Source organism: Pongo pygmaeus, chromosome 11 (assembly GCF_028885625.2).
Source record: "Pongo pygmaeus isolate AG05252 chromosome 11, NHGRI_mPonPyg2-v2.0_pri, whole genome shotgun sequence".
Classification (NCBI taxonomy): Eukaryota; Metazoa; Chordata; class Mammalia; order Primates; family Hominidae; genus Pongo; species Pongo pygmaeus.
This window is the reverse complement of record NC_072384.2, coordinates 110164428-110190865: the sequence shown is the minus strand read 5'-3', so window position 1 is coordinate 110190865 and position 26438 is coordinate 110164428. Positions and strand designations below refer to the sequence as shown.

Genomic DNA, 26438 nt, shown 5'->3' with positions numbered 1-26438 from the left:
TCCAGAGCCTTCGCATATTTAGACAGTCTATTTCCCAGGGCATATTAATTAAGATTTTTCTCCCTTTTTTACCATCTTTCTTCCCCCTTTTATCGCTAATTCTGAAAAAGCAAACAAACAAACACAGGAGGATTACAACTGGGGAATCATGCTTACCTCTGTTAATAGTGTTACTTGGGATGGGGGACAGGGTGGGAAAATTCTTTCACCAACTTACTAGATCCAAGGCAGCTGCTAGGATGGAGGCATCAGGAATTGTCCCTGGCTCACAGCAGTTTAACAGAAATTGGAAGCGTTTCATGCCTTGTCGGATTGCTCCAAGATTCACCACGTTTTTGCTTTTTCCACCATCTTGGTTGGGAGAGAGATGATCATCAAAACTGTGGCAACCTGTAGGGGTGGTGCCATGGTGGAGGAATGAAAGAGAGAGAATGTAAAGGATCACAGGTTTAAAAAGAGTTTCAAAGATATAACAGTGTGTTTTCTACACTGTTGGCCAGAAAACTTTCTCCTTCACTCCACTTCCTTGCTCTCCACCCTAATGTTTGATTTAAACACATCCTGACTTTTGGGAATCTGGTGACACATGACATATGAAAATGTAAGATTTTACCTAAATATTTAAATACAGTGTTTGATCATTTTACTTGCAGGTCTTCTTTTGAATCCTAGTGAGAGCTTTTGGTGTATTTAAAATTATTCTTCCTGTAATCAACAACTTCTGTTTTTATGGAAGTTGCAATCACTGTGCAATTTCAGATCTGTTACAACAAATTGATACAGGATTGATACAGCATTGTGTATAATGTGTACATTGTGAACAGCATACTGTACAAATTGGTACAGCACTGTGGTGAAAGGAAAAACCTTTTCTCAGATACAGTGCAAAAAATCACTGGCTACTGGAGATCCAGAGTTAGGGTTACCACTCTAACAATTTGCATTCATAGTAGATAAAAGGGGGTGTTTACAGTTATGGGCCTGGGTTTACCATGACAGTGCACCACACACAAGGATGTCAGCCACTATATCTACTAATGGAAAAATGCGGGAACCTACTCTATCAGGGAACACATCCTTTGGAAGTAGTTTAAGCCTGGGACACAGATTCATTTAGACTTTATTAACCACCAGATTTAAAAATTAAGGCAAGGCATAAAAATAATTACCAATCTTGGTCTACAACTTTCACAGTGACTCAATCACATTGACATATGTCAGTATGAAATAACATGATGTCTGGGATTTGTTTTACAATACATTTAAAAGAGCATGAAAGATAGATGAAGCAAATATGGCAATTTCTAAATTATTTTTGCAAGTGTGATGAATATTTTGGATCCATTGAACCATTCTCTTTACTCTTTGCCTATGTTTGAACACTTTCATAAGCTCAAAAATGGCTCAGATGATAAAGTATCATTATTGAAATTTCCTATATTTCATTCTTTATGGTTATGTTTCTTTTTCAGATGCAAATATTCCATATTCAAAAGTTCAAAATTCAATATCTTCAGTGTTTTTTTTTTCCAGTTAGTATAGCATATTTTTTATCATATGCAAAAGGAACTACCATGAGAAGAATCTGATGGTGGAAAAAATTCAAAAGACAAAATCTCAAATGATACAAAGAAGAAAAGCTATAGATGAGGAACAAACAATTCCAGGAGAGCCTTGTTTTCAAGCAGCTCCCTTTCAAAATGCTATTCTATTTCCTCACTGGACATTACCAAAGCTACTAGAACAGGTAAATTCCTGTTATTTGTTATAACTATATGTCACTTTATTAATCATTTATATATACCCCTTTAATAGTATATAAAGTATACTAATATGTATACCAAAGGATTCTCATCTGTTAAAAAGTATAAACAGTCCCTTAAACTTTGAATTGAAGAGACATCCCAAATAATAAGATTTTTCTTTTTTGTGAATCCAGTTGTTTTATTATTTGTTGCTATAATTAAGATTTAAAATACATTAGGTAATAACTGCCTAAAATTTGTAGTGGAATTAATACATAAGACCAGATAGATGATCAATGAAGTTATTCTTATTTATCAAATTTATTAAGAACAGTTGAGATCATTTTATTTAAGAAAGCATTAAGAATATGTATTTCACAAATTTCTTCAATTTTTATTTGACAAGATTACCAATTTCAAAAGAATTGTATTCAATATTACTAAAAGAAGTGCCATTTTAATTGCAAGAATTTCAGAAATAATGCAGTTAAGGGATGTAAGTAAAATAATGAAGAGAGAAGTCATCAAAACATTCACTGACAGCAAGGACCTATATTCTTTGCTTCACAGAATAATATATATTTATTACAGGTGAGAAGATCAGCAGAATAAGCACAGGACATAAGAATCATGTTATTAATAAAAGCTAATTATAATGGACATCTTCCATTGTATTTATATAGCATTGTATTTATATAGCATTAATAGATAAGAATTTATTTTTGATATATTTTTGGTACTATTTTTGAGCACTTAGTATATCCCAAGTACTGTATGAAATATTTTATAATTAATTTTCTTTATTTTTTGCCATAGCCCTATAAGATAAGTTTTTTAAATTATTTTAAAAGAGAATGTATTTTTGGGGTGTATGGGTCTGTTGGTGAGGAGAGAGTGGTGGACAGAGACAGAGAGATAAAGAGAGAAGGAACAGGTGAAGGAACAGGTTAAGTAGCCCAATCTGTTTATACAATGGACAGGTATAAAGGCAAGATTTAAATCCAGACCTACTGAGAGTGCACAGATCTGCACTCTTACCACTATGCCACAATGTAGTCTCTAAAATACCAAATGTTTATATGGAAGAAGGTCAGACTTTTATACTCTGCTGAAGGTAGTGATCATGTTAGAAAAACTTAATGTAAGAAATAATTCCTCATTGTACATATTATATTTCTTGTGTTTTCTCCTGTATTTTTAATGATAAACTGATGATAAAATCGTATCCTGCTGGCATTCCATATTGTACTACTAAAAGAAATGTCAAAAACTAATTTGGCTGCAAAATGTATTTTTTAATCAATTTTTTATAGCAATACAGTAGGATGTAAGAATGCCTCTTGGCTTCCTTAGACATAACGATTACTTTTTTAGCCTCAGTATATTTTAGTTGCATTTGTTTAATATTTATTTTTTATGTTGAGGTGTATATTGAGGTGTAATTATAATTATATTTACATAGAATGCATTTTTATAAGCTTTTAAATCCAAGAAGGGATGTATAAAAATATCCTACTTGTTTTTTAATATTATTTTTAATTGGCAAATCATTATCATATACACTTATGGGTACAAAATTTCAGACATATAAAACCTAGTATTTCCTTAAGCAGCATTTCCCACTGTGTTGATGGCACAGCTGAGAACATAGAAGATGTGCAGTAAACATGTTGATTAGTTGAAAAAAATTGTTTTGATTGATCAAACACCTTCCCTCAAATAGAGACAACATCATTTTTAAAATGAAATAATTTCAGTGAATATGAAAACACAAAAGAAAAAGCTGATTTCTGAATGTAATTTCAATTCTATTTCACATTCACCAGATACAATTTTTATTTATTGAATAACTTTTAAATTTTAAAGAAATTCTATTGGCATTTCATCTCAAATCAGTGAAGTTAAAGTACTGCATTTAAACTGAGGGTAAGAAGGTTTGATGTTCTCTTTTACAACTTTAAAGAAAGAAACAAAGAAATTCTGTAATTAAGATAATTTAGATGAGAAAAGACAACACATCTATCATGGTTGGGTACGAATCATTTATACACATAGATTGCAAAGGAAAGAAAGAGAAAAAGAAGGAAAGAAGGGAAGGAAGAAAAGAAAGAAAGAAGGGAGAGAGCAAGAAAGAAATCAAGAGAAAGAAAGAAAAGAGAGAAGGAAAGAAAGGAAGGAAGCAGAAAAGGAAGTCAGGCAAAAAGCAGACTCAAAAATAGAATGACGTTTGCACAATTAAGCGCAGTAGTTGTTGCAAAATACAATGTACTTAGATTAGCAGATAATGTTGTTTAAGCTGGAGATACTCATTTTCTGCAAGCAATTCCAAAGGAATATTTTTTTTATAATTTTTAAAAAGCAAGAGAACATAGGCAAAGAATAGTGATATATAAGCTATATTCTCTTTCCAGCCCAAAGCACATAAAATATTCCAGATAACAATCTCAAATATTATGGCTTTGTTTTCTAGACATGCAAAAATAAACTGCATTTCAGGTATTGTTGACACAAACTCATTGTAGAATCTGGCTCTATGAATATTCCATATCAGATCTTTTGAATCTGTGAATGGAATACAAAGAATATACGAAGCAATGGCTAAAATCCGTAGGAATCGTGGTAAGAAAAACACAAAGTCCAGAATGAACTAACGTTTGTAAGAAATGCTAATGATAACGTGTTTGGAACATGAATAAGAAGAGAATGTAAGAGAATTAAGAGGAGAGTGTAAACAAGTCAATTATGCTTTTATCTTTTCCACCAAGGAGAAAAATCTACAAACGGGGAAGTATAGTGCCATAATCAGGTCAGCTACAATGAAATGCCATAGACAACAAACATTTATTTCTCACAGTTCTGAAGGCTGGAAGTCTGAGATCAGGGTGTCCGCATGGTCGGGTTCTTGGTGATGGCTCTCTTCCTGGTTATGTCCTCATGTGGCTTTTCCTTGGTGTATGCACACAGAGAGACCTTATGTCTCCTCCCTTTTTTTTTTTAATAAGGGCATTAAAATCCCATCACAAGTGCCCCCCTTATGACCTTATCTAAACCTAATCACCTCCCAAAGCCTCCACCTGTAAATACTATCACGTTGGGGATTAGAGCTTCAAGACAAATTTTGGGGGGATATACACATTCAGTTCGCAGCAGACAGAAAAAGTTCACTTAAGAAGAAATATTAGGGCAGGCATGGTGGTTCATGCCTGTAATCCCAGCACTTTGGGACGCTGAGGTAGGAGGATCACTTGAGGCCAGGAGTTCAAGACCAGCCTGGGCAACATAGCAAGATACCCCCCCTCCATCTCTACAAAAAATGTAAAACAAATTTAGTGGGGCATGGTGGTGCATGTCCATAATCCTAGCTACTTGCAAGGCTGAGGCATGAGGATCATTTGAGCCTGGGAGTTTGAGGATGCAGTGAACTATGATTGTACCATTGCACTCCAGCATGGGTAACAGGGGAAGACCCTGTCTCAAAAAGAAAGAAGGAAGAAAGGAAAGAAAGAAAGAGAGAAGGAGATTTGGAAAGAAAGAGAAAGAAAGGAAAGGAAAGGAAAGAAAGAAAGAAAGAAAGAAAGAAAGAAAGAAAGAAAGAAAGAAAGAAAGAAAGAAAGAAAGAAAGAAAGAAAGAAAGAAAGAAAGAAAAGAAAGAAAGAAAGAAAGGAAAGGAAAGAAAGAAAGAAAGAAAGAAAGGAAAGAAAGGAAGGAAGGAAGGGAGCAAGAAAGAAAGAAAGAGAGGAAGAAAGAAAAGAGAAAGAAAGAAAAAGAAAGGAAAGAAGGAAGGAAAGGAAGGAGAGAAGAGTAGAGAAAGAAGGAAGGAAGGAAGGAAGGGAAGGAATTTTGAAAAAAGAAGAAATATTCACCAAATGTGAGAGACCCTACATTCTTTGAGTTTAAGCCTCAGTTATACTTTAGTGCATAAAAAGAACTTAAAGATGTGATTGCAGCTCCAGTCAAATGACATCCAGTTAGCATGACACATACCTGGAGAACACACTTTAGCTCCACACTTCACTCTCAAAAAAGCGCAAGAAAATTTCTTTATAATACTGAAGTCTGAACGTGAGACATATTGTCTCCAAAATATCGTGAGGAGTGGAAAGAGTGTAAAAGGATTGAAAATGACAAATGTCCCGGTTATTAGGAAGATTCTTAAAACCACAGAGACTAATAAACTTGATGTTTGCCCTAGCCAAATTCTATAAGAGATAATTAAATAGATAGGAACATTTTCAAAAGAGAAGTAATCATAGGAATCACTGTAACTTCATTATGCTGAACTAAGTCACGTTCTTTTTGATAGAGTTGTAGGGATATCACAGGCATGTTTTAGCAAATTCTGGTGATGTTTCTGTAGTGATATGGGAAAGTTCTCTGATCACTAGAAAATTAACTGTATGGTTCACTAAAAATCTGTACCCACGAATTATTAATTAATCAAAGTCAAGTAGAAGTAGTCTTAGAGTTATATCTTTGCATTTGTCCTGTTCAGTAATAATATGAACAACTTGGATGAGAACAGGGAAATGTACATGTCTCTGCAGACAGATCTTTATAGTACAAAGAAGAAAAGACAGAGTTCAATTTAGTTTTGATTCTCTTTTCATTCATTCATTCATTCATTTGCTTATTTATTTACATTTTAATCTCAAAGAAGAGTGGAAAGAGTGTAAAAGGATTGAAAATGGATTCTCCTCAAAATTATGGATTCTGTCTCTTAATTTCCTTCCTGGGGAAGTGACTTAATTACCTCCTAAGTTAATGAAATAATACTTTTTCATCATTTTTGAAATGAAGAACAAATAATGGCTATATTAAAGTATACCATGATATTCATCCATGTGAAAATAAGCTAGCAAAAATTAATCAATACAAATCAATTATGTGATATGAAAATAGAAAATGTAATTTTAAACCGTGTTCATATACTTCCTGTAGTCCTCAAGCTTAATAGTTACACTATCTACTATAGTAATTAATTTTAAATATGGCGTATTGCATTCCATCCTAAGTTCCACATTTTGTAAAAAAGCACATCATCTAACTAAAATACATAATAAAAAGGAATCAGAATGGTGATGGATCTAGAGACACTTCCATATAAGGAAAAGTAAAGAAATCAAAGATGTTTAACTAGCAGCAGTGAGATCAAAAGAGAGAACATGAAATGGATAATATATGGAGCTTGCATGATATGTGTGTGTGAGAATGTATATGATGTGTATGTGTGTGCATCTTGGTACAGACGTCATAACTAGGACAAATGAAGCAAATTTGTGGATAAGTATGTCTTCAGAATGTAAGGAAAAATTCTCTAATAATTAAGACTGTCTTGCTCTGGAACAGGTTGCTTTGTAAAGTTATAAACTCCCCCTCAGTGGAAGTGTGCAGAGGGTGGCTGGCCACCTGTCAGGGATATACTGAACAGAATTTGTAAGTAGATAGGTGGGTGGATAAAAGGATCTCTGGAAGTTTTGTAAAGTTCTCAGATTTTAATAAAGGATAGAACAGCAGAAGAGGCTGGATCTTACTCTTTGAAAACCCAGTGCCCATCATGGAGTGAGGAACATAGTAAGGCTTCCATAAACGTCTGTTGAATCAAAATGCAAAAAGAGAAGCTATAGACAGTGGTAAAAGGCATGTATGAGAAAGAAATGAATGAAAAACCAATGAAAATAGAAAATGGACCACTTAATCTAATCAAGTTTTTGTTCTGTGTGATGAAAGTTGAATAGAATTCTTAGGATGCATGACATTTACCAAGACGCTTGAAGAAATTCTCCTCTTCATCTCTTCCATTTTCCATGCCACTTCCTGGCCCACTTTCAGAAAGCTTCACAGCACTAGTGAATTTGACCTGAAAAAAGAAAAAAAAAGGAAAGTAGAGAGATAACAAGATTCAAAGGTAAATCTTTGTGGTTAGATCAATTCTTGACTTGAAAATGAGTTGTTTACTCATTTTCATACGATTACTTTGCTCTTCTGGCTCCCACACCTGGTTAGTTTAGTCATCAGTGTAGTTCATTCCCATGTGCCAAAAAAGATATCACTGTAACTAAAAGGAGGAACCAAGTCCCAGATTAAAAAATAAAAAATCAGGTGCTATAAAAATAATTGAGTTATTCTTAGAGTTTAAATCTGATAAAGTCCAAACTGAAATTAATGAATAGCAAGACATAGTCATTCTTTACAAATACCACAATTGAGAATCAGACCAAAGTGAAAGACAGCTAAATAGAATACTTTAAATCTCTGTGAAAGAATCAGTATAATTTATAGAGTGTACTATAATAAAAATGTAATAACATATTTCTCTTTCTAAGAATTAAAATATGTTCTTCATCTTGCTTTTAGCTCAGCAGTACTCAAAATTTTTCGCACAGCAAGGAAGCCATGGGCTACTCAAACTCAAATACTTGACTTACATTTTTTAGCAAATAGAAGGTAAGGAAGGAATGATACATATATTTTCTAAATATGCTATAGTCTTGCATATTATTTGTATAATTTCAAAATATCACTTTTAAAACAGACTAGATAAAAGAAAACTGGTTTGGCTGGGCGTGGTGGCTCACACCTGTAATCCCAGCACTTTGGGAGGCCGAGGCAGGCGGATCACGAGATCAAGAGATCGAGACCATCCTGGCCAACATGGTGAAACCCCATCTCTACTAACAATATAAAATTAGCTGGGCATGGTGGCACACACTAGTCCCAGCTACTCGGGAGGCTGAGGCAGGAGAATCGCTTGAACCCAGAAGGTGGAGGTTGCAGTGAGCCGAGATTGTGCTACTGCACTCCAGCCTGGCGACAGACCAAGTCTCCATCAAAAACAAAACAAAAACAACAACAAAAAAATGCCACAAAGAACAAAACAAAACAAAAACAACCCTGGTTTTAGTGAGATTAGAAAACAAAAGAATGCAAGCAAATAATTTGTACACATATAAGAAAACATAACTGTTATCATATGCTGAAAATTAGGCATACAAATGACCAGGCCGTGAAGCAACCACAGGGTGGACTCGGAAGAAACCTTACGTTACTCCAATGCTTCACAGTATTACAAAGGAGGAGTGTAGTGAAAAAAGTTATCCCGAGTTTCTTTCTTCTTTTCAATACAGACAATGGTTCATATGGTGCCAAAAGTAGTGGGAAAAGGATGAATCATGTGTGTCTTAATATGTAAAAGGGATCACTGTAAAATTACCAGATCCTTGGACAGGAGTTTGAGATGTCAGTCATTTCACAGTTGTGTTAAAAGTTAAAAATAGCTGGGAAATAATGTCTATATACATCTCTATATCTGCATTATAATTTTATATAATTTTTTGACCACACTTTTCTTTTTCCCTTCCTATGATAGCCTACCACTTAAACATTTTAGTTTCCATTGCTTATCTAAGTTTCCAAAGTTAGTTCATCTGGAGAGTTTCTTCAGCTTTTCCTTATCTGGCCCCTGCAGGTGTTTGCTATTTCTCAGCCTTCACATGTTTGTATCAGAGACTTCAACATTCACTTACACAAATTATGTCCTGTTTACCTTGGAGCTTTGCCTGATGAAAGAGAGTCGGTCCACAGAGCTAATGTCCAGGAGGTCCTCCACACCATCTGCCAGGCCTGAGAGGGATGATCTTTTCAGCCAGTTCCCTATTTAATAGTTAAATCACTTAGATCAATGTAGCATTTTCTATCCAATCGATTAAACAGAAATGTCAACATAAGCCCAACAAGTGATGAAAGTTACATGGCTTGGTATAAATAGAAAAACAAATTGTTTTCAATGCACATGCTTTGAATAAAAATGTTCAGTGTTAAGACTATAAAATTGCATAAGCATGTGGGGCCAAGACAAAAAGAATCTGGGTTGAGAGGAAACCATCATCTATCCAGCTTCACATCTCTCATTAAAGTCTGTGAATTTTACCTCTTAAATACTTCTCAAATGTGTTCATTTATCTCTGCCTACATGGCCACCACCCAGTCCAAGCATCCATTTACTTATACCTAACCTACTAGCTAACTTTCCTTCTGGTCTCCCTTATCTACTTATGCTCCCTCCAGTATGATTTCCACGCAGTGATGTTTTGGAAAAAGTTTACTTACCTGAGTTATTCTCCTGTTCAACATCCCATCTTGGCTATCTAGGGATCTAGAATGAAGAGTCAACCTGATCTGGCCCCTATCATTCTACTATAGTCATACAGCCACTTGTCCCCTTGTTTCAGTTCCTTCACTTCCCTTCAGCCTCCTAATATCTTTGCAAATAATGGCTACCTGGAGTGCTCTCTTTCCTTCTCCCAAGTATCCTGGAGATCTTAATGCCACTACCACTAGGAAGCCTTCCCTGATTTCTGCCTCCTCCCCCACATTCAGGTCAGGTCTCATTGTTGCATGCTTTCATAGAACTATGTATATTTCCTTCATAAAATTCATAGTTTGCAATTATACTTAGTTGTATGATTATCTGCTTTAATGACTGGGGCTCCTACTATATCGCAAGTTTAGCAAAGTTGGGAGGCTGTGTGTATTTGCTTGCTATTTAATCCTTGATGGCTAGTGTAGTGATTGCACACAGAAGAGGCATGTAGTAGGGTATTGAAAAATACCGTGGAAAAAATTAAATGAATGAATGAATGAAGTCAGTCTAGGTCTCATGACTTGAAGGTCTTCTTTTTCGGCCCTACTATGCATCACTGAGTTGATCTGAGGACATGGTTGGTAATAAGATAATCCATAAACAAATACAGACATACTTTTACCTATGGGGAGTTTAAGCTTCTTCCGGAGGGAAATTCTGCGGGATCGTGAACGGGCACGTCGGTCAGAGGTGGTCCCTGAGTGGGCAGTTGTGCATTCTGAAGTGTCCTGCTCAGACTGGCTGCTGGTGTCACTTGCTGCACTCTGGGACTTGAACATCTTACGCCAGAAATCTTTCCGCCCCAGGTTGGCTCCTTGCATTTGCTCATCGCTGTAGGCAAGCAGAGGATAGGGTTAAACTTCTGACAACACTTGAGAAATTCTTCTAAATTTCTTTCATCTTCCTGTCAATGATATTTAGGCAAATCACGCAGAATGATCTTTGATGGGCTGAAATGTGGGAAGAGTGGGCATTGAAGCGGGAGGAAAGAGATCAAGGTTGATCTTCTGAGCTCTTCTTGAAAACAGTCATGTCTCAGCTATGACATGACGTGGTCAGGTTTTTTCAACTTTAATAAAAACATTAAATATTATTGCAGGTATTCAACTGCAGGTGTGAGTCATAATACCAGAAGCACTTACAACTTCACTGCAACCTCCACCTCCCAGGTTCAAGTGATTCTCCTGCCTCAGCCTCCGGAGTAGCTGGTACTACAGGCGTATGCCACCACACCCGGCTAATTTTTTGTATTTTTAGTAGAGATGGGGTTTCACCGTGTTAGCCAGGATGGTCTCAATCTCCTGACCTCGTGATCCATCTGCCTCAGCCTGCCAAAGTGCTGGGATTACAGGCATGAGCCACTGTGCCCAGCCAATATTTAACTTTTTATTAAAGATCCCTAAGGCTTGTGCAGTACTGTTCCTCATTCCCCACCCATCACCCCAGTATAGTATCATACTTGAACACCAAATAAACTTACAAAAAATATTTAAATGAATGGAATGCCATCACACCATACCCGGGAAATGCATCATCCTACAACCAGTAAGTCAAAGAAATTTAGGTAGGGCTTGAAAGAAAAAAAATAAGTACAACTCAGTAGGACAAATAGGAACACCTGCCAGGGGATTTTTGAGTAGGGCACTCCACAACAGGAAAAAGACCAGTGGCCAATAATATGCAGAATTTAATCTCACCAGAAATTAAAAAACATAGGCAGCTGAAGTAAGATCTTTATTTTTACTCAATAAATTAGCAATGATTAAGGGAGTTCATGAGAGGTGCGGCGGGGTGGGGAGGAGAGAAAGCAATGGTTACCATTATACTCCCAGTGGGGAGGTAAAATGATCCAATCTCTCTTTAAAGTAATTTGGCAATACATTATCCAAAGCTTATATCACCGCCCTTGACAGAGAAATTCAATTTCCAGAAAGTAATCTCATGGAAATTATGGGACAACATACTAAGATGTAGGTACAAGGCCGCGCGCGGTGGCTCACACCTGTAATCCCAGCACTTTGGGAGGCCGAGGCAGGCGGATCCCAAGGTCAGGAGATCGAGACCATCCTGGTTAACACGGTAAAACCCCGTCTCTACTAAAAATACAAAAAATTAGCCGGGTGCGGTGGTGGGCGCCTGTAGTCCCACCTACTCGGGAGGCTGAGGCAGGAGAATGGTGTGAACCCAGGAGGAGGAGCTTGCAGTGAGCCGAGATAGCGCCACTGCACTCCAGCCTGGGTGAAAGAGCAAGACTCTGTCTCAATTAAAAAAAAAAAAAAAAAAAAAAAAGATGTAGGTACAAGAAGGTCAAATACTCACTGAGTTTTTATTGGTCAACTTTAAAAAGGAGGAAACAATCTAAATGTTCAACACCAGGGAAACAGTTGAATAGCTTATGGGATTTCCATATGGTGGTATATTCTGTAGTCATTATAACTTTATTTTAGAGGACTATTATATGAAAAATATACACTATATACCACAAAGTGAAAAGGTAACAATCAAATGGTTTAAAAAGAACATCACCAGGTTAATTGGGAAAAAAAAGTACACATGTGACCACGTGTCTGAGTGTGGTTTTGTGTGCACACATGCTCAAAAATGTCTCCAACATAATACACCAAGAGTTTATAGAGGTTATCTCTAGTTGGTGGTATTTCCATTTTTAAACTACTTTTCCTTTATGTTTTTCTGTTTTCTACATTTGTCAGCTTGAGCAACATATATTACTGCAGTAATTTGGAAAGTACAAGGTATAGAAAATACATAATATTTGATGAAACTTATTTATGGGGTTTTAGCTATTGATTTGCTTACAAGCTTTGGGGTTGAATCAACCCAAAATTTGACAGTACTGTGTAAAGCAATTATTTTCTACAGATATTTATATGGGTATCCAGAATTTCTTAAAATCTCATCAGAGTACTAAATATTTTTAAGTTCTTTTTTTTAAAAATAGGGTATTCTGTTTATCAAATATGGTATGAATTTAAATCAGTTTTCTAAAATTTGATTTCTCAGTTACTTTGTATCAAATGATTACAGGGTATGAAGCATTTCTCACTTTTGGTAAATGCATGGCATGATATGTGTATGACTATGTAGTCTGGCTGGAAAAACATCTGGGGAGGCTATAATTTCTCAATTTCCTCAATAAAATGTTACATCTGCTTTGTCCAATGGTGTGTATCAATATTGAGATTCAGAGAAATTAGTGCATGAAACTGCTTTAATATGACTCAGGGAATGTGACTATTATTTAAGAAGGAAGAAGACACAGGGCCAGAAGGGGAAGGAAGGAAAGAGACAGAGAAGCTAGAGGAGGAGCCAGTGTCATCTGAAGTAACCACCCATCTTTCTCCAGTGCTAACTAGGGTACATTTGACATGCTTACCTTCTGGGCCTACTGGGATCATGAAAAAGTTCCATGTTTGACATTTTATGACATCTCTCTAAGTGGAAATATTTATGTAGAGGCATACTGAAACATGTATCTTTCACATAAGAAGAAAGAATAGATGTGCTAAATGCTAAGAAATTAGGTGGTGTTTACAGAACACTGAACAAAGAGAATATTTTGGAATCCAGAAAACTTAATAACCTAGAAATATACAGTCGATGGTTTTATTTTTTAAGTCCAATTTGGCTATTCGATCATTCTTATTGATCAGATTAGCTCAATAGTTGCTGGTGTTATTTGAAAAGAAAAAAAAATATCTTCTTTTGTGGGCAGACTTTCTGTGTATAAAGCCTTTTAACTAGTCTCATGGCTAGTCACAGAACTTTGTCTTTCATGTTGATTTTTTTTTTTCCTTAGAGCTTATGTTTGAATTTTTACTTAACTGTACTTAAAGACTACCTTAAAGGGAAAACTAAAACTGAATTTTAAGAAAGGAAGCTAAAGAAAACAAAAGCTTAATAATAATCTGACACTTTTATCCTTTCATTGATTGATTGAATCATTCATTCATTCATTCATTCATTCATGAAGTATAGATTAAGTGCCTAGTATGAGCAAGCCCAGTCTCCATACTGGGGCTATAGCCATGTGCAAAAACTCACATGTTCCCTGAACCCATGGAGTTGATTTACTTGAACACTAAATAAACACAAAATTGTGTTTATCACAAATTTGTGTTTACTACAAAATTTCTAAGATTTTGAAGTGCTACAAGAACTGTGTGGGCATTTTTTCTTTGAAGATTTTGTTTGCTTGCTATGGATTACCAAGGTCCTATCTAATGGCTGTGTGCTTCTCACTTTGATTTCCCTGACTGTGAAGAAAGGATACTATAATACCTAGAATATTCTGCAGGATTCCTAGAAGAAAAATCACTTAATACTGAGTAAGGTTTTGAGAAGCAGAATGGCATACCTAAAACGAAGTACATGTTTACACTCCACTTGTGGATTAGTAGTTCTCAAAAAGAGAAAAAATACAAATAAAACTTGCATAGAACTAGGCTGTACAATTAGTGGCTACGGTAACCCTTATATTTTCTGGGGGCACTAATTTAAAGATGTTTTTGACTTTTCCATTATGAAAAGTGTAGATTAACTGAGTCAGAGGACACTGGAATGGATCTCAAGAGAGGACCAAGGTACAATGTGGTACAGTCTATGTTTCAGCTAAAGGTGAGAACTGGAGAAGTTTTTGTTACTTATTTTGGGAAAAGCTTCAGTAACTAAATTGACAGCCATTCATACATTTAAGTTTTTAAAAAATTATAAGTGATTTTAAGCAAGAAACTGGAAGAATCTCCCAGCCCACCTGGTATATATGCCATTTTTCAAGGTGTATCTTCAGTAGCGTGCATGAAAAGCAGAAGTGAAGGAGAGACTGGAGATGGGAAATGTAGTTAGGGAGGCTTCTCATAGGCACAGACTGGTTATTTGTGATTTGGCCTGGAGAGGTTAGTGGCATTAGGAATGAAATGTAAAGGGTAGAAACAAGGCAAAGTTCAAAGGAGATGAAAAACAAACAAATAGCAGTTTGGAAAATAGAAATTCTTCAAGAGTGAAGTGCATAGCCATCTGCACTGGAGACAAAACCAACGCTACTTACTGCTCTGGAGTCTGTGAGGGGCGACCGGACATGAAGCTGCGACATTCCTCAGGTGCAGAGGATACCTGGCCTTTATCCACAATGCTTCCCGCCTCTGACCTATGCAAATGGTGCATTCCGACAATTACAGCAGAGCAAGATAGCAAGTCTTAATACTTCATACACTTCATAAAACAAAACACTCTGTTGTAGACAACTTTGCAGCTTGTGAACTTTATGTCACCAGGAGTCTATGTTGTTTAGAATTTACACCGCACCATTAACTCAGGACTTAGCAGCCTTTTTGCTTCACAATATCACCATTATTGCAAACAGAGTCATTAACTGCAAGCAGGATCTTAAGTTTAGGAGTTTATTTTAATTTTTAAGTGGCATTTAATATACAAAGGCATAAAATAAATATATGTTTACTAGAAGGAAAAACAACAGGCTATTACTTAATCATTTGCCTTTTACCACATTTAGAATAGAATTTACTGAACAGGATCATGTGGTATCAGTAATTGCTTTTCCTTTCTGAATAAAAGTGTAAATTATGTACAGAAGAGACTAAAACAGGTAGCATTTTACCATTTAATTAAGAGCTATGACGTGAAGTTCAAGTACAAGAAAATTTAAGAACAACTGAGCTCTAATTCATATTAGAGGCAGCATTTGACAGTAAATTCATTCATTTTCTAAGCTGCGGCTGCACCACACCAGTGAAACCACTTACACAAGATAATTTTACCATTCCTATGCTGAAGTTTCACCACAGGAACCACACAAACAGTACAACAGATTTTATTCTACTGACATAAGGCAAACAGTAATATTCAGAGAGTTCAAGCTTCCAACCTTTTACTGCCCGCAGGCTTAGATTCCTGTTCATTCTCCTCCACCTTTTTCCCTGGTGCTAACTTCTCGGCACTGTCAAGCAGAGCACTGAGGGCCACTCTCCTGAAGACATTCCCATGAGCCTCTTTGATAAACTGGACCAGCTGACGAATGTCACAATACAGTCCCTGTTTGGAGGCAAGAAGGAAGTTGGAGAAAGAAAGATAGCTGTGCGATTAAATAGTTTTTCCAGGTAGAGAGGAAGAAAGTAATTCCTTAGGCTTAGATGAGCATTGGAATCATTAAGACAGGACAGTTTACTATTGATGAAACTGGTGGTATACTCCCTCTACAATGTTCCTATAGAAGAACATTACCAAGGCCTTTGCTGGTCATCCTTGGTGTGAAAAAGGATGGTTATCATGCTTCATTCAGAAAGTTGGCTGCATCATTAGAAAGACATTAATTTACATTTTAAACCATTGGATTCCCAAGCTTTAATTTTCTCTTTTAATTGTAACTTCTGAAGAGATGCCTGCAAAGAAAAAGGTAGTCAAAAATTTGTTTACATTAGAGATTTTGGTCCCTGTTCAGCTTCTCCAAATTTTCTGCATCATTATGACAAAATATGTTAAGTCCTCCAGACACTTCTACCAAAGACAGATTATTCAAAGGATGATGCATTTTGCTGGACAGATTTAGCAAATTACACATATGTTGTAGCCCATTTGAACATGAACTCGACTACAAACTGAAGGTGATGTAGGGCTATTAAAACCAATATATTGGTGAATCAATATTTAAAAATATATGCTGGACTTTTACTTGAGAAATTAAGCTTTAGATCCAGCATTTCCCCCTCTCTCTGCTCATGAAGAAGGTAGTTACTGTATTTTTTCTTTTTTTTTTTGCCTTAGGAAAAGTTCATGGCAAGGCAGAATGCAGAAGCCTAAAGAACATTTACCTTGATAGTTTTGGTTTTCAAAACCTAAGACCACTGGGACAATTATGTTCATAATTTTTAGGAAAGTAGAAGGTAGGACCCTTGGGGAAAACATGGATGGAGAACCCTTCGGGTTCTGTGGGAAGCAGGGTGCTGTGCCCCTCACTCTGCTCTGCAGTAGTTCCTCTAGGAATGGGGCAAGACTCCAAAAAGGAAAGATTCCAAACTCACCAGAGGGTGCCCAGCCCTAAGCACACAGCAAAGAATACTACGTGAAATCAGAGATGTAGGCTAATCATTGAGACCTGTGGAACCTCCCCAGGCTCTAGATGCTTCCTAAGACTTGGGGGTCTTTGCACAACACTGTGAAAGTGGGGAACCCCAAGAATGACAGAAGTTTGATGTCCCACTGTTCTTATGGGATGGGAGTTCAAAGTCAAACTTAAGATTTCTTTTTTAATATAGTATTTTTCTATACATGAGTTTGTAAAAAAAGATGTATAAGCAGTCATGTATATTATAATCAACCTGTTAAATTACTTTTGCTATGACCAAATTGTATGCATGGATGGTACCTGTGCTACACTCAAGCTCCAAGAAACTTGCTGGGTTGGCTTTGGCTGTCAGCAAAATTCAACTCCTTTAGTCTGGGATTTTATCTCAAGTTAAGTGAGTTGTTTCAATAGTTATAATAGCTTAAAATAATTTCCTTGATTTGAGTACATTAGCTGATAGGGTCCACATGTGCAAATGGAATGATTTCTGCATAGGAGTCATAATATCTAACAGACTGGTAGGATAGAGAAATGCTACTTTGCCTCCCAAAGATACCTGAATTCACCTATTCATGTTAGATTTTTCAGCCTTAATCTACATTTTCGTATCCGAAACCACAATCTTCTTCGTGGTAATTAAGCACTAGCCTTTTAATTTTTTTATTTCTATAGGTTTTGGGGAAGAGATGATATTTGGTTACATGAATAAGTTCGTTAGCGGTCATTTGTGAGATTTTAGTGCACCCATCCCCCAAGCAGTATACACTGAACTCGATTTGTGGTCTTTTATCCCTCAACTCCTTTCCACCCTCTCCCTGAGTCCCCAAAGTCTACTGTGTCATTCTTATGCCTTTAGCATTAGCCTTTTATAACCTGGTTCTTCCCTATCCTATTGTGGCTTCAGTGGTTTAATTAACACAGTCTTTCAAGACAAGTAGCTAAAAAATTACAGACAGTGCTTAATAAAAGAAAACAAAACCAATTTCAGCAATATATTTGCATTAACTTTTAAAGTAAATATGGCTTCAAATAATACTTGGGATAACATTCTTTAGTATTTTATGAGCCAACAAGCTGTGCTCTAGAACCTTCTTTCTGAAGGGCTCAACATACTTTACAATTATTTCACCAAACACTCTATAACCTTTGAGATGGGAGAGGAAGATAGGTGAATTTGCAAATAGGATAATGAGTAACAAGAAGAAGAAAAGTGTTGTTAAGGCTCCATTATGAGTTACTGGTGACACCGGGGAAAATAGATATTTAAACTTTAAAGTGTAGACTTTTAGATTTCAGCTTCTCTTACTCATGGCCACGACAATGAGTACTTTTCTCAGGGCAGAGACTGAGACCTCCTGTGGGAAGAGAGGAGAGCTTCTCACCAGATTCTCAGGGCTGTGCAATTCATGTGTGGTTGAAGCGCAGCGTGTGATGAGGGATTTAAACATGGCGCTGACGATAATGCCTTCCACATTTTGGGCTGTGGATTTGTTGTCCACTGTGGTGAAGTTATTTCCAAACCCAGCCTTGTCTGGAATGCAAAGGTACAAATTAAAGACAATGTTTCCTTTAAGCTACACAATGGGTAGGAGGAAGGCAGTACTTGGCACCCAGGAATTAGTGAAGTGCTACATGAAATACAGAAACAAGGAATTAAAGATGCCGCCGGTTTAATAATCTCTAGGCGGACGTGGAAATAAATGAGTCATAGTCTCCTTCAGAGCCTTTACTGTGATACAACCAATTGCATTTCCGGAATGGTTTTGTTGATAAATCTTAGCAAAGGAAAGGAAACCAACTCTTAAGTTTAGGAAAGACTTTTAGGCTTAGAGTAGTTTTTAAATAGGTGATCACTTACAGAAAAAAAAGAAAAAAAAAAAAGCTCCTAAATAACCCCTCAATGGAGAATTCATTTTCAAGCTTTCTGGTGGTGAGAAATGCTACTTTCTCAAAGGAAATTGTTCAGTCTGTCTAAAGTGGAATAAGGTGGGGCCAACCAGGTAGCTGGGAAGGGAGAAGAAAGAGTCAGGCAGGAGCCCTGCAGGGAAGCTCTCATAGGCCCTGGGAAAGACAGAGTCCTGCCAAGAACTGCAGAGTTCTCCCAGAAACTTCTTGGGCAGGTGGAGAGGGAAAACCTCCCCCCTTCCTCAGAGCCACCTCCTTCTTGCTCACACACATGTGAAATGCCCGTGAATGGAAGCCTTCGACCTCCGTGGCATTTTATGCCAGTTTCTCACAGAAAACTGGATCTTTCGTAGGCGACACATAGGTACCCTGTGCTCATGCCAGAGGATTTCTCATGGCCTGTGAACCACCTGTGAAATGTGACAAAGGGCATGGGCAGCTCCAATATTCACCAGATAGGGACCTATGTCTGCCTGGCTGATTCACTGTGATCCACTCCTACGTCTCAAGCAACGCAGGAGGAATTTATCACCTTAAAGTAATATACTTTATTACCAACCTCTCACTGTCTATGCCAATTGACAGGGGATGATCTCTAGATTTCACATTGCTGAAAGATTTCTTTTAGTCTATGCTTATAATTTCTATCTCAAATAGTTTAAAAAGGAGAAAAAAATCATTTGTAATCAAGAATTTTTCTTGCATTGTCTCAACTACCATCCTAATTTATTGTCTTTTTAATTTATATTGTGTTTGGTTTAAAACAACCGTGCTAATAGATTGTTTGAGGGGTTCTATAGAGGAGCAATATTTTATTTTAATGTGAAACCAAACAATATTCCCGGGTTACAACCAGGAAAACTGCTTCTAAATCTAGCAAATATATTTTCATTATAAACTAATCAACTACTATCATACATTTGTTATATAAACAATAAAAACCTATACTACAAAGCTATCCTTCCCAGACTGTAATTAAAATGTGTATTTTATTCAACTCAGGCTTCATGCATTATTTTCCTTGCATTGCTGCGTTTGCATTCACATTGGACTGGCGGTCTTTGGTTTACTATAAACGCAGTTGACACTTATTGGTCTCCCCCTGTAACTTAGGTCTTCATACTAGAGTTTTCTGAAAGCCATTAAGTTATAAAATAGCTTGTAGGTTTATCTGTGCATCCATTTGCCTTTTTTAAAAAAATTAAGTACGTGTGTGTCAAAATTGTGTTACTGCTACGTTTACTGCAATCATAAGGTTTTTTCTCCCATTTTACTTTGTGAAAAAATTGTCAAGCACTGTGCCACTATAATGCCTGTACGTTATAGATACTCATTTCACATCCGTTGAACTAATGAATATGATCACTGCCTCAGAGGTCATATAACAGAATGTTATATGAGAGAGAGGAGTCCCATAAGTGGTGGTATAAAAATTGAGGGGCTAGGTAAGAACTCCACAAGCTTTACCAAACTTTCATTTACTGCAGTAAGTTGTTCTCAGAAAGCCTCCAAAATGTGTCATCAGAGATAATGTGCAAACTTTTCTTGTTTATACTCTATACACACAGCCACACACATGCATGGACACATATGTATCTTTTCCTCTAAATTCTACCTCCACAAATTTAGTGTCCCCTTGAAACACTACCTGCTTCACCTCACAATGACTTCTCCTAGAACTTGGGTGCAGCTTTACTTACTGTCAGTGACCGGCTCCATACAAAATCCTAGCAAAGCATGCAAGAAGTCCACTACATTATTGAGAGAGTCCTTGTTCACATAGTCCCTCATGGTTTGTCGGAATTGCATCTTATCTAGCTTGTATAGCTTAGTAAGGCAGTTCTGGGCCTGCAATGAAGGAAGAAAAGTGAAAAACTCACAAGTACCAGCTTAAGCTATGGATACTGGTAGTCTGAGACAGAAGCCTTCAGAAGGCAAGGGTTTCCAACCATCCCCACTCACCGGTGACAGGCAACCCTGCTAGCCCCTCTTGTCTGAGTAAGATGTGAGCACAGACAGACTAAGAAGTCTGAGGGTGTTTACATTGAGAACAACTGCTCCATAGGAAAAACCCCAAAGCTCAAAGCTAAGGTCTAATGCTGGTCTCAGAAAGAGTTCAGTATTTTCACCAAGATAGAGATTTTAAGATCTTAATGAAAAAAAAGTTTGAAATTTAGATAAGTGATAGAATTGACAATCTATGTTTAGAAAACCTCAAAGGCTTTGTGTGCAATGGGAAGATGCGTGCCACACTGCATCTGAATAAAAGAGACAAAAGAATGTCTATACAGTGGAATGAAATGGGACAATGACCGAAGTCTCTGGGTTGAGGGGAAAAGGGATAAGGATCAAGAAAGAAGGGGTGGCTGAGTGAGGGCCACCTTAATTATGGATGGAGAACTCTGGACAACCAGGCACAGGCATTGAAGTCAGATTAGGGAAGGCAATTCCTGAGAATTGGGATTGTATTAGTGCCCTTAATTGTGGCCCAGAAGAAAATTTAGTTATATCATCATTTTGACAAATCAAGGCCCAGGAAAAAATTCCTGGAAATTTTGAGAGAGAAAAAAAAGATTATAAAAGACTGAAACTTGGAATCAGCAATAGGCTTCTTGGTATAACTTTGTTATAATCTCTCCATCTGTATTGCAAAGTCAGATGGATTGATACGTTTTTCATTTTTCCTTTATTATGTCCCAGATTTGAAATTAGGTATTTTTATTCCCAGGGAGTTTACAAGTTTCCAGATATTGAACAAACTCATTTTTATTGCAAAATAAATGCTGCTAGCTATAAAATGAAGTTTGCAAAGCACTTAGGTAAAATATATTTTGCATAAAGAAGTATTTAATTGTCATTCTATAAAGAATTTGTGAAGATATTTATTGTAGCATTTATAAAGCTCTTTAAAACCCCGAGTTGGCAGGCCCTGAAGTACAAATTATTCTGTGTTTTCTATAAAATACACCAAAAAAGGCATGATTTCAAATCTTCTCTTTAGAGGATATTAAAATGTTTGTATCATCTGTATGAGTTCAGCGGGAAGTTTAAGCAAGCATAAGAATATCAAACTTTAAATACTTAAATTCTGAAAGAATATCCTGAATTTCTTCAAAAGATATAAAACTTTTAAGAAATGAATTCCTTTTCAATATTTGGAGACTACCAGCTAATGATTAGATTAATATTCTAAGATACGTTGAGGCATTATATGATGAAATTGCTGAGCACTTTGACGAATATCGTTAGAATAACCTTCTGTTTCTTGGAAGAAAAAAGGCTAGGGAAAGGACCTTGTCTGGTAAAGGTGAGAAATATTCTTAGTATCTTAAAAGTTAAATAGTTTCTGAAAGGCCAATGGTAGAGAAATCTGAAAATATTCAGCTTCTGGAACTGGATATTTCTCAAGGAAAATTTCCCATATTTATATCTCTTGGACAATGTGTTTACTGAACTAAATAAGCAAATATAATATCAATAATGAGCATTAAACAAAGGAGATAATAGAGGAATTGTCCCATAAGTCAAATCGATTAGACAGGCAGAACACTGGCTGGATGCCCTCATAGGAAGTGTTCAGTGCTCCTGGGGAGGAAAGTATGATGAACTAAGTGATAACAACAGCTCCTCAAATGGCTTCTGATCCAACTCGCCCTGCTTTCTGTGAATCCAGAAAGACAAATCTTGGTTATCAGAGCCAGTTTATACTTCCAACTAAAGCATGGCACTTTTTATAACGTTTATTTATTATGTTTTACTGTTTCATGTCATGAAATTGGTCTTCTGCATGGGGAGTGATGTGGTTTATTTGTCTTTGAAGGCATTTATTCATACTGTAATACAATTTAAAATCAAAGATAAAAAATCATATACACATGTGCAAAGATGGGGGAAATGCCAGGCTTTCTATAGCCTTATTAATTATTATTTTCAAATTTTGGCCTCAAAATCTAGATCTTGGTCAAAAGTTTCAAGTTTCAAAATTTAGAAGCTAATAGTGCAAATATAACCCCCATATACACATAATAAACTAAAATAACACAACACAATATAATATAAAAGAGCAAAACAGAAAAGGATAGACAGATGGATAGACGACAGATGATGCATTAAGCAAGAAACCCAGCATGCTAATACTGTGTGAACATTTCATGACAAAACCTAATATCAAGGAAAAATGGGCTGGCATTAGATTTTGACATGACCCTAAAACTCTGCCAAGATATGCCAAAGGATTTCCGGAACTCAACTTTGCATCAAACTCTTATTTTTAAGAGAATATTTTCTTATGATTTCAATTCAAACATACATATGAAGCAACCATCCCAGCTCAGACTGTGGAAGTAGGTTATTGTTCAAGTTGAAAAAGAAAATTAACAGTCAGCAGAGGCAAATAAAAATGAGCTGGAAGACCATTTCCAGTACAGAATTACGTTTGGCAAGCCCAAATGCAGAGTTTCAAGTTTCACACAGTTGACAAGGACATGATCTCAAATATTCAGAAGGCAAGGTTCATTCTCAAATAAAGCAGCCAGAAAATGACTGGCTACTTTTACAGTCCTCTTTTGTCCCAATAAGGGCCATTTTCCACATCTTAGGAAGGACAACAAACCAGGTCCTAAAACTTTGACCCCTTTCTCCAATATGCAATATGTTTCTACGGTACCCAGGCAGATGATTAAAAAGTCATTTGCTACAGGCCATCAAAAGCTTGCTAAATGTGTTCATCTGTGCAAAAGTTCTTTCAAGCTGCAATTCACACATTCCAATTATATATACTTTCACTAATTGGGAGTTGGTCTGCCCTACGCAGGAGGCAGAAATGTTTTCCCAATTAAACTTTCCTAAGCCTGGGTTTTAGATGTCTTGAGATATCTCATGAGAATCTCCTAACACCAAAACGGCATTAATTATTCCTACAAAATACAGTATTTTTCAGGGAACACTGACCCTCATTGTCAAAGGACTCATTCTTAAACAGAAGGGAAGGAAGAGGGAGAGGAAATGGAATCTACTTTAATTCTCTTACATTCTCTCGGAATACCTGGTGTCTCAGACGATCTCCAGAGAGCCCTCGGTGTCCTTCTCCACAACCATAGGCACATCCCAAAGACTTCACTATTTTGATGAGCATTGTTAGAGCAAGCCTATGGTTGCTTACAGGTGTACTTTCATCCTGGTACCCACGAATGAGAAAGAAAGAAAAGTCTGTTTACTTTGTCACTGAGGTCCTTTTGCTAAGATTCTATTGTATGATTAAATCAAGTTTATATGTTTTACAGGGAGCACCTGCAATTTGGAAAACAATTGTAACGGGCTCAACAAACATGCTCAGTTTTCTAAAATTTAGTATATGATTTAAAAGAAAAAAATCTATGTATTTTGAACACCCTCTGTTGCTAGAGAATATAAGTATAGACTTCTTTGTTAGAAGACATGCTTTTATATCCTTGACTACTGTCAGACAACCACCTAAAGAGAGACAGTGCAGACTATCAGTGATGAAAGCAAATAAGTTTTATTAGAAACTACCCTCATCAGTAGGCTTCTGATACACCAGGCTAGGATTACTGCCAAGTTTCTGGAACTGATCAAAGTCTGGAACTTCGAAATTTCATGGCAACTTCTGACATTTTTGAGGGCTTTTATTTCTAATTGTATACTTTCACTGTATTATAATACACATGCACAAAGTGAGAATATACAGAACTTTATAAACACTTTCAGCTTGATTCTTTCCTTGAGGCTAAATAGGAAGGCCCCCTGAGATGAATCATGAGAATTGATATCATTCTATCTTTTGCCCAACTTCATCTTTGTTGTTAGTGGAGCACATGGCTTCCAAAAAAGGAACTTCCTTGAATTATTTCCAAAGAAGCATAAGGAAGCAGTTGCTAAGGAATGATGCAGAGCCCAGTGTGGAAGAGTCACTTTCTTTGGGAAGCTGCAGCCTGTCTCAGTCCTTCTACCACATTCTACCATCAGCACATACACCATAAACCTCGGATTCCAGCGCCTGTTCCTTAACCGCATATGATGTTAGATAAGTTAACTAATCTCTTTGTGTTTTTGTTTCCTTACCTGTGAATTTAGGATTATAATAGCTGCCCTTCCTACTTCATAGGTTTACTATGCAGAGTAAATTAAATAATGGATGAGAATTGTTCTGCAAATTGTAAGGGACTTTTCCATAGCCACATGATTGGGTTGACGCATAAACTTTGGAACCAGATATAAGTACTCAAATGTGCGCGTCCTATGGAAGGAATAGGGGCTTACCTATACATTAGCATGGGCCTTACTATGATAAGGTTGACTTTCTTCTCCCCTAATGTTATCCAGTTGGTCCCCCTTTTCTTATCTGTAAGCTCTTGTAGTAGAGGTGGTGCTGAACTCCAGATATTCCCCTTGGCACTGCAGCATTCATTCTCTGAGCTATTCGAAGTGCTGTTGGCTCACTGCCCTCAGATGAGTGCCTCTGAAGGCCACAGCTAGAGAGCTGCCTCACCCAACATTATACTCTCTTCCTGGAGGCAGTCTACCTCTAATGACTGGACAGGGTCATAAAGGGACCCGGGGTGTGTTTGCTAAAAAGGTCTCTTTGCATCACCTGGGGACCACATAAAGAGCCATCCCAGCTTCAAAGCCCTCTGTGATTAGCTTAGGCCTCTATTACAACTACACTGCAGTTCAATTTCTCCCTATGCCCCATCCTGCTTCTTCATACCTAACAGAGGTTAATTCTGAGAGGACACTCCAGTAAATTGCCTGCACACATATCTTCATAGTAGAGCCTGTTTCCAGGGACCCCTACTTAAGACAGCTCAGAAGGCTGCAAACAGAAGACTCAAACTTATCAACAGAACTGTATGTATATAGGTTGACTATCCTTATTCAAAATGCTGGGGCTAGAAGTATTTTGGATTTCAGATTTTTTCAGATTTTGGAATATCTATATATATATAATGAGATGGGAATAGGACCCAAGTCTAAACACAAAATTCATGTATGCTTCACATAGACCTTATATACACAAGCTAAGATAATTTTATATAATTTAATAATTTTGTGCATGAAATAAAGTTTTGACTGCATTTTATCTGTGACTTGTCACATAAGGTCAGGTATGGAATTTTCTACTTGTGGCCTCATGTTGGAGCTTAAAAAGTTTCAGATCTTGGAGCATTTTAGATTTCAGATTTTTGGATTTTTAGTTTGAATTCTGATTTTAGCTTCAACATTTACTAACTATATAACCTTGGACAAACTACTTAACCTACCTGTGCCTTACAAAATTGGAGTCATAATATCTATTTCATAGAGTTGTGAGAATTAGAGTCAAAACATGAAAGGCATATAATAATAGAAAAACTAATTATTATTAATTATTAATAACAGCAAAATAATTATTAATTAAAAATAATAATAAAATTAATTATTTTTATGTGTGGGGCACTGCTTTCCTCTGGAGCACCTTTATGCAAATTAGAAAAGGCACCCCTCTAGGTGGAGAATTAGAAGAAGATGAGCCCTCTGAATGGTTGTAATC

At 36.7% G+C, this 26438-nt stretch overlaps 1 protein-coding gene across 4 annotated transcripts in view; it reads right to left on the bottom strand.

Moving 5' to 3' along the window:
* UNC80 (unc-80 homolog, NALCN channel complex subunit) overlaps positions 1-26438 on the bottom strand; it is a 230340-nt gene that overhangs the window by 152075 nt on the left and 51827 nt on the right. For 2 of the 4 annotated variants that reach the window (XM_054477211.1, XM_054477212.1), the window contains exons 14-22: positions 23919-24065; positions 20590-20737; positions 18367-18515; positions 15788-15954; positions 14951-15049; positions 10508-10716; positions 9289-9395; positions 7506-7602; positions 218-390 (exon numbers count right to left, since the gene is read on the bottom strand). In XM_054477211.1, coding sequence (XP_054333186.1) covers positions 218-390; positions 7506-7602; positions 9289-9395; positions 10508-10716; positions 14951-15049; positions 15788-15954; positions 18367-18515; positions 20590-20737; positions 23919-24065 — 1296 coding nt within the window. Of the gene's footprint in view, positions 1-217; positions 391-7505; positions 7603-9288; positions 9396-10501; positions 10717-14950; positions 15050-15787; positions 15955-18366; positions 18516-20589; positions 20738-23918; positions 24066-26438 lie in introns of all 4 variants that reach the window. The other 2 variants (XM_054477213.1, XM_054477214.1) reach the window with 2 other exon arrangements.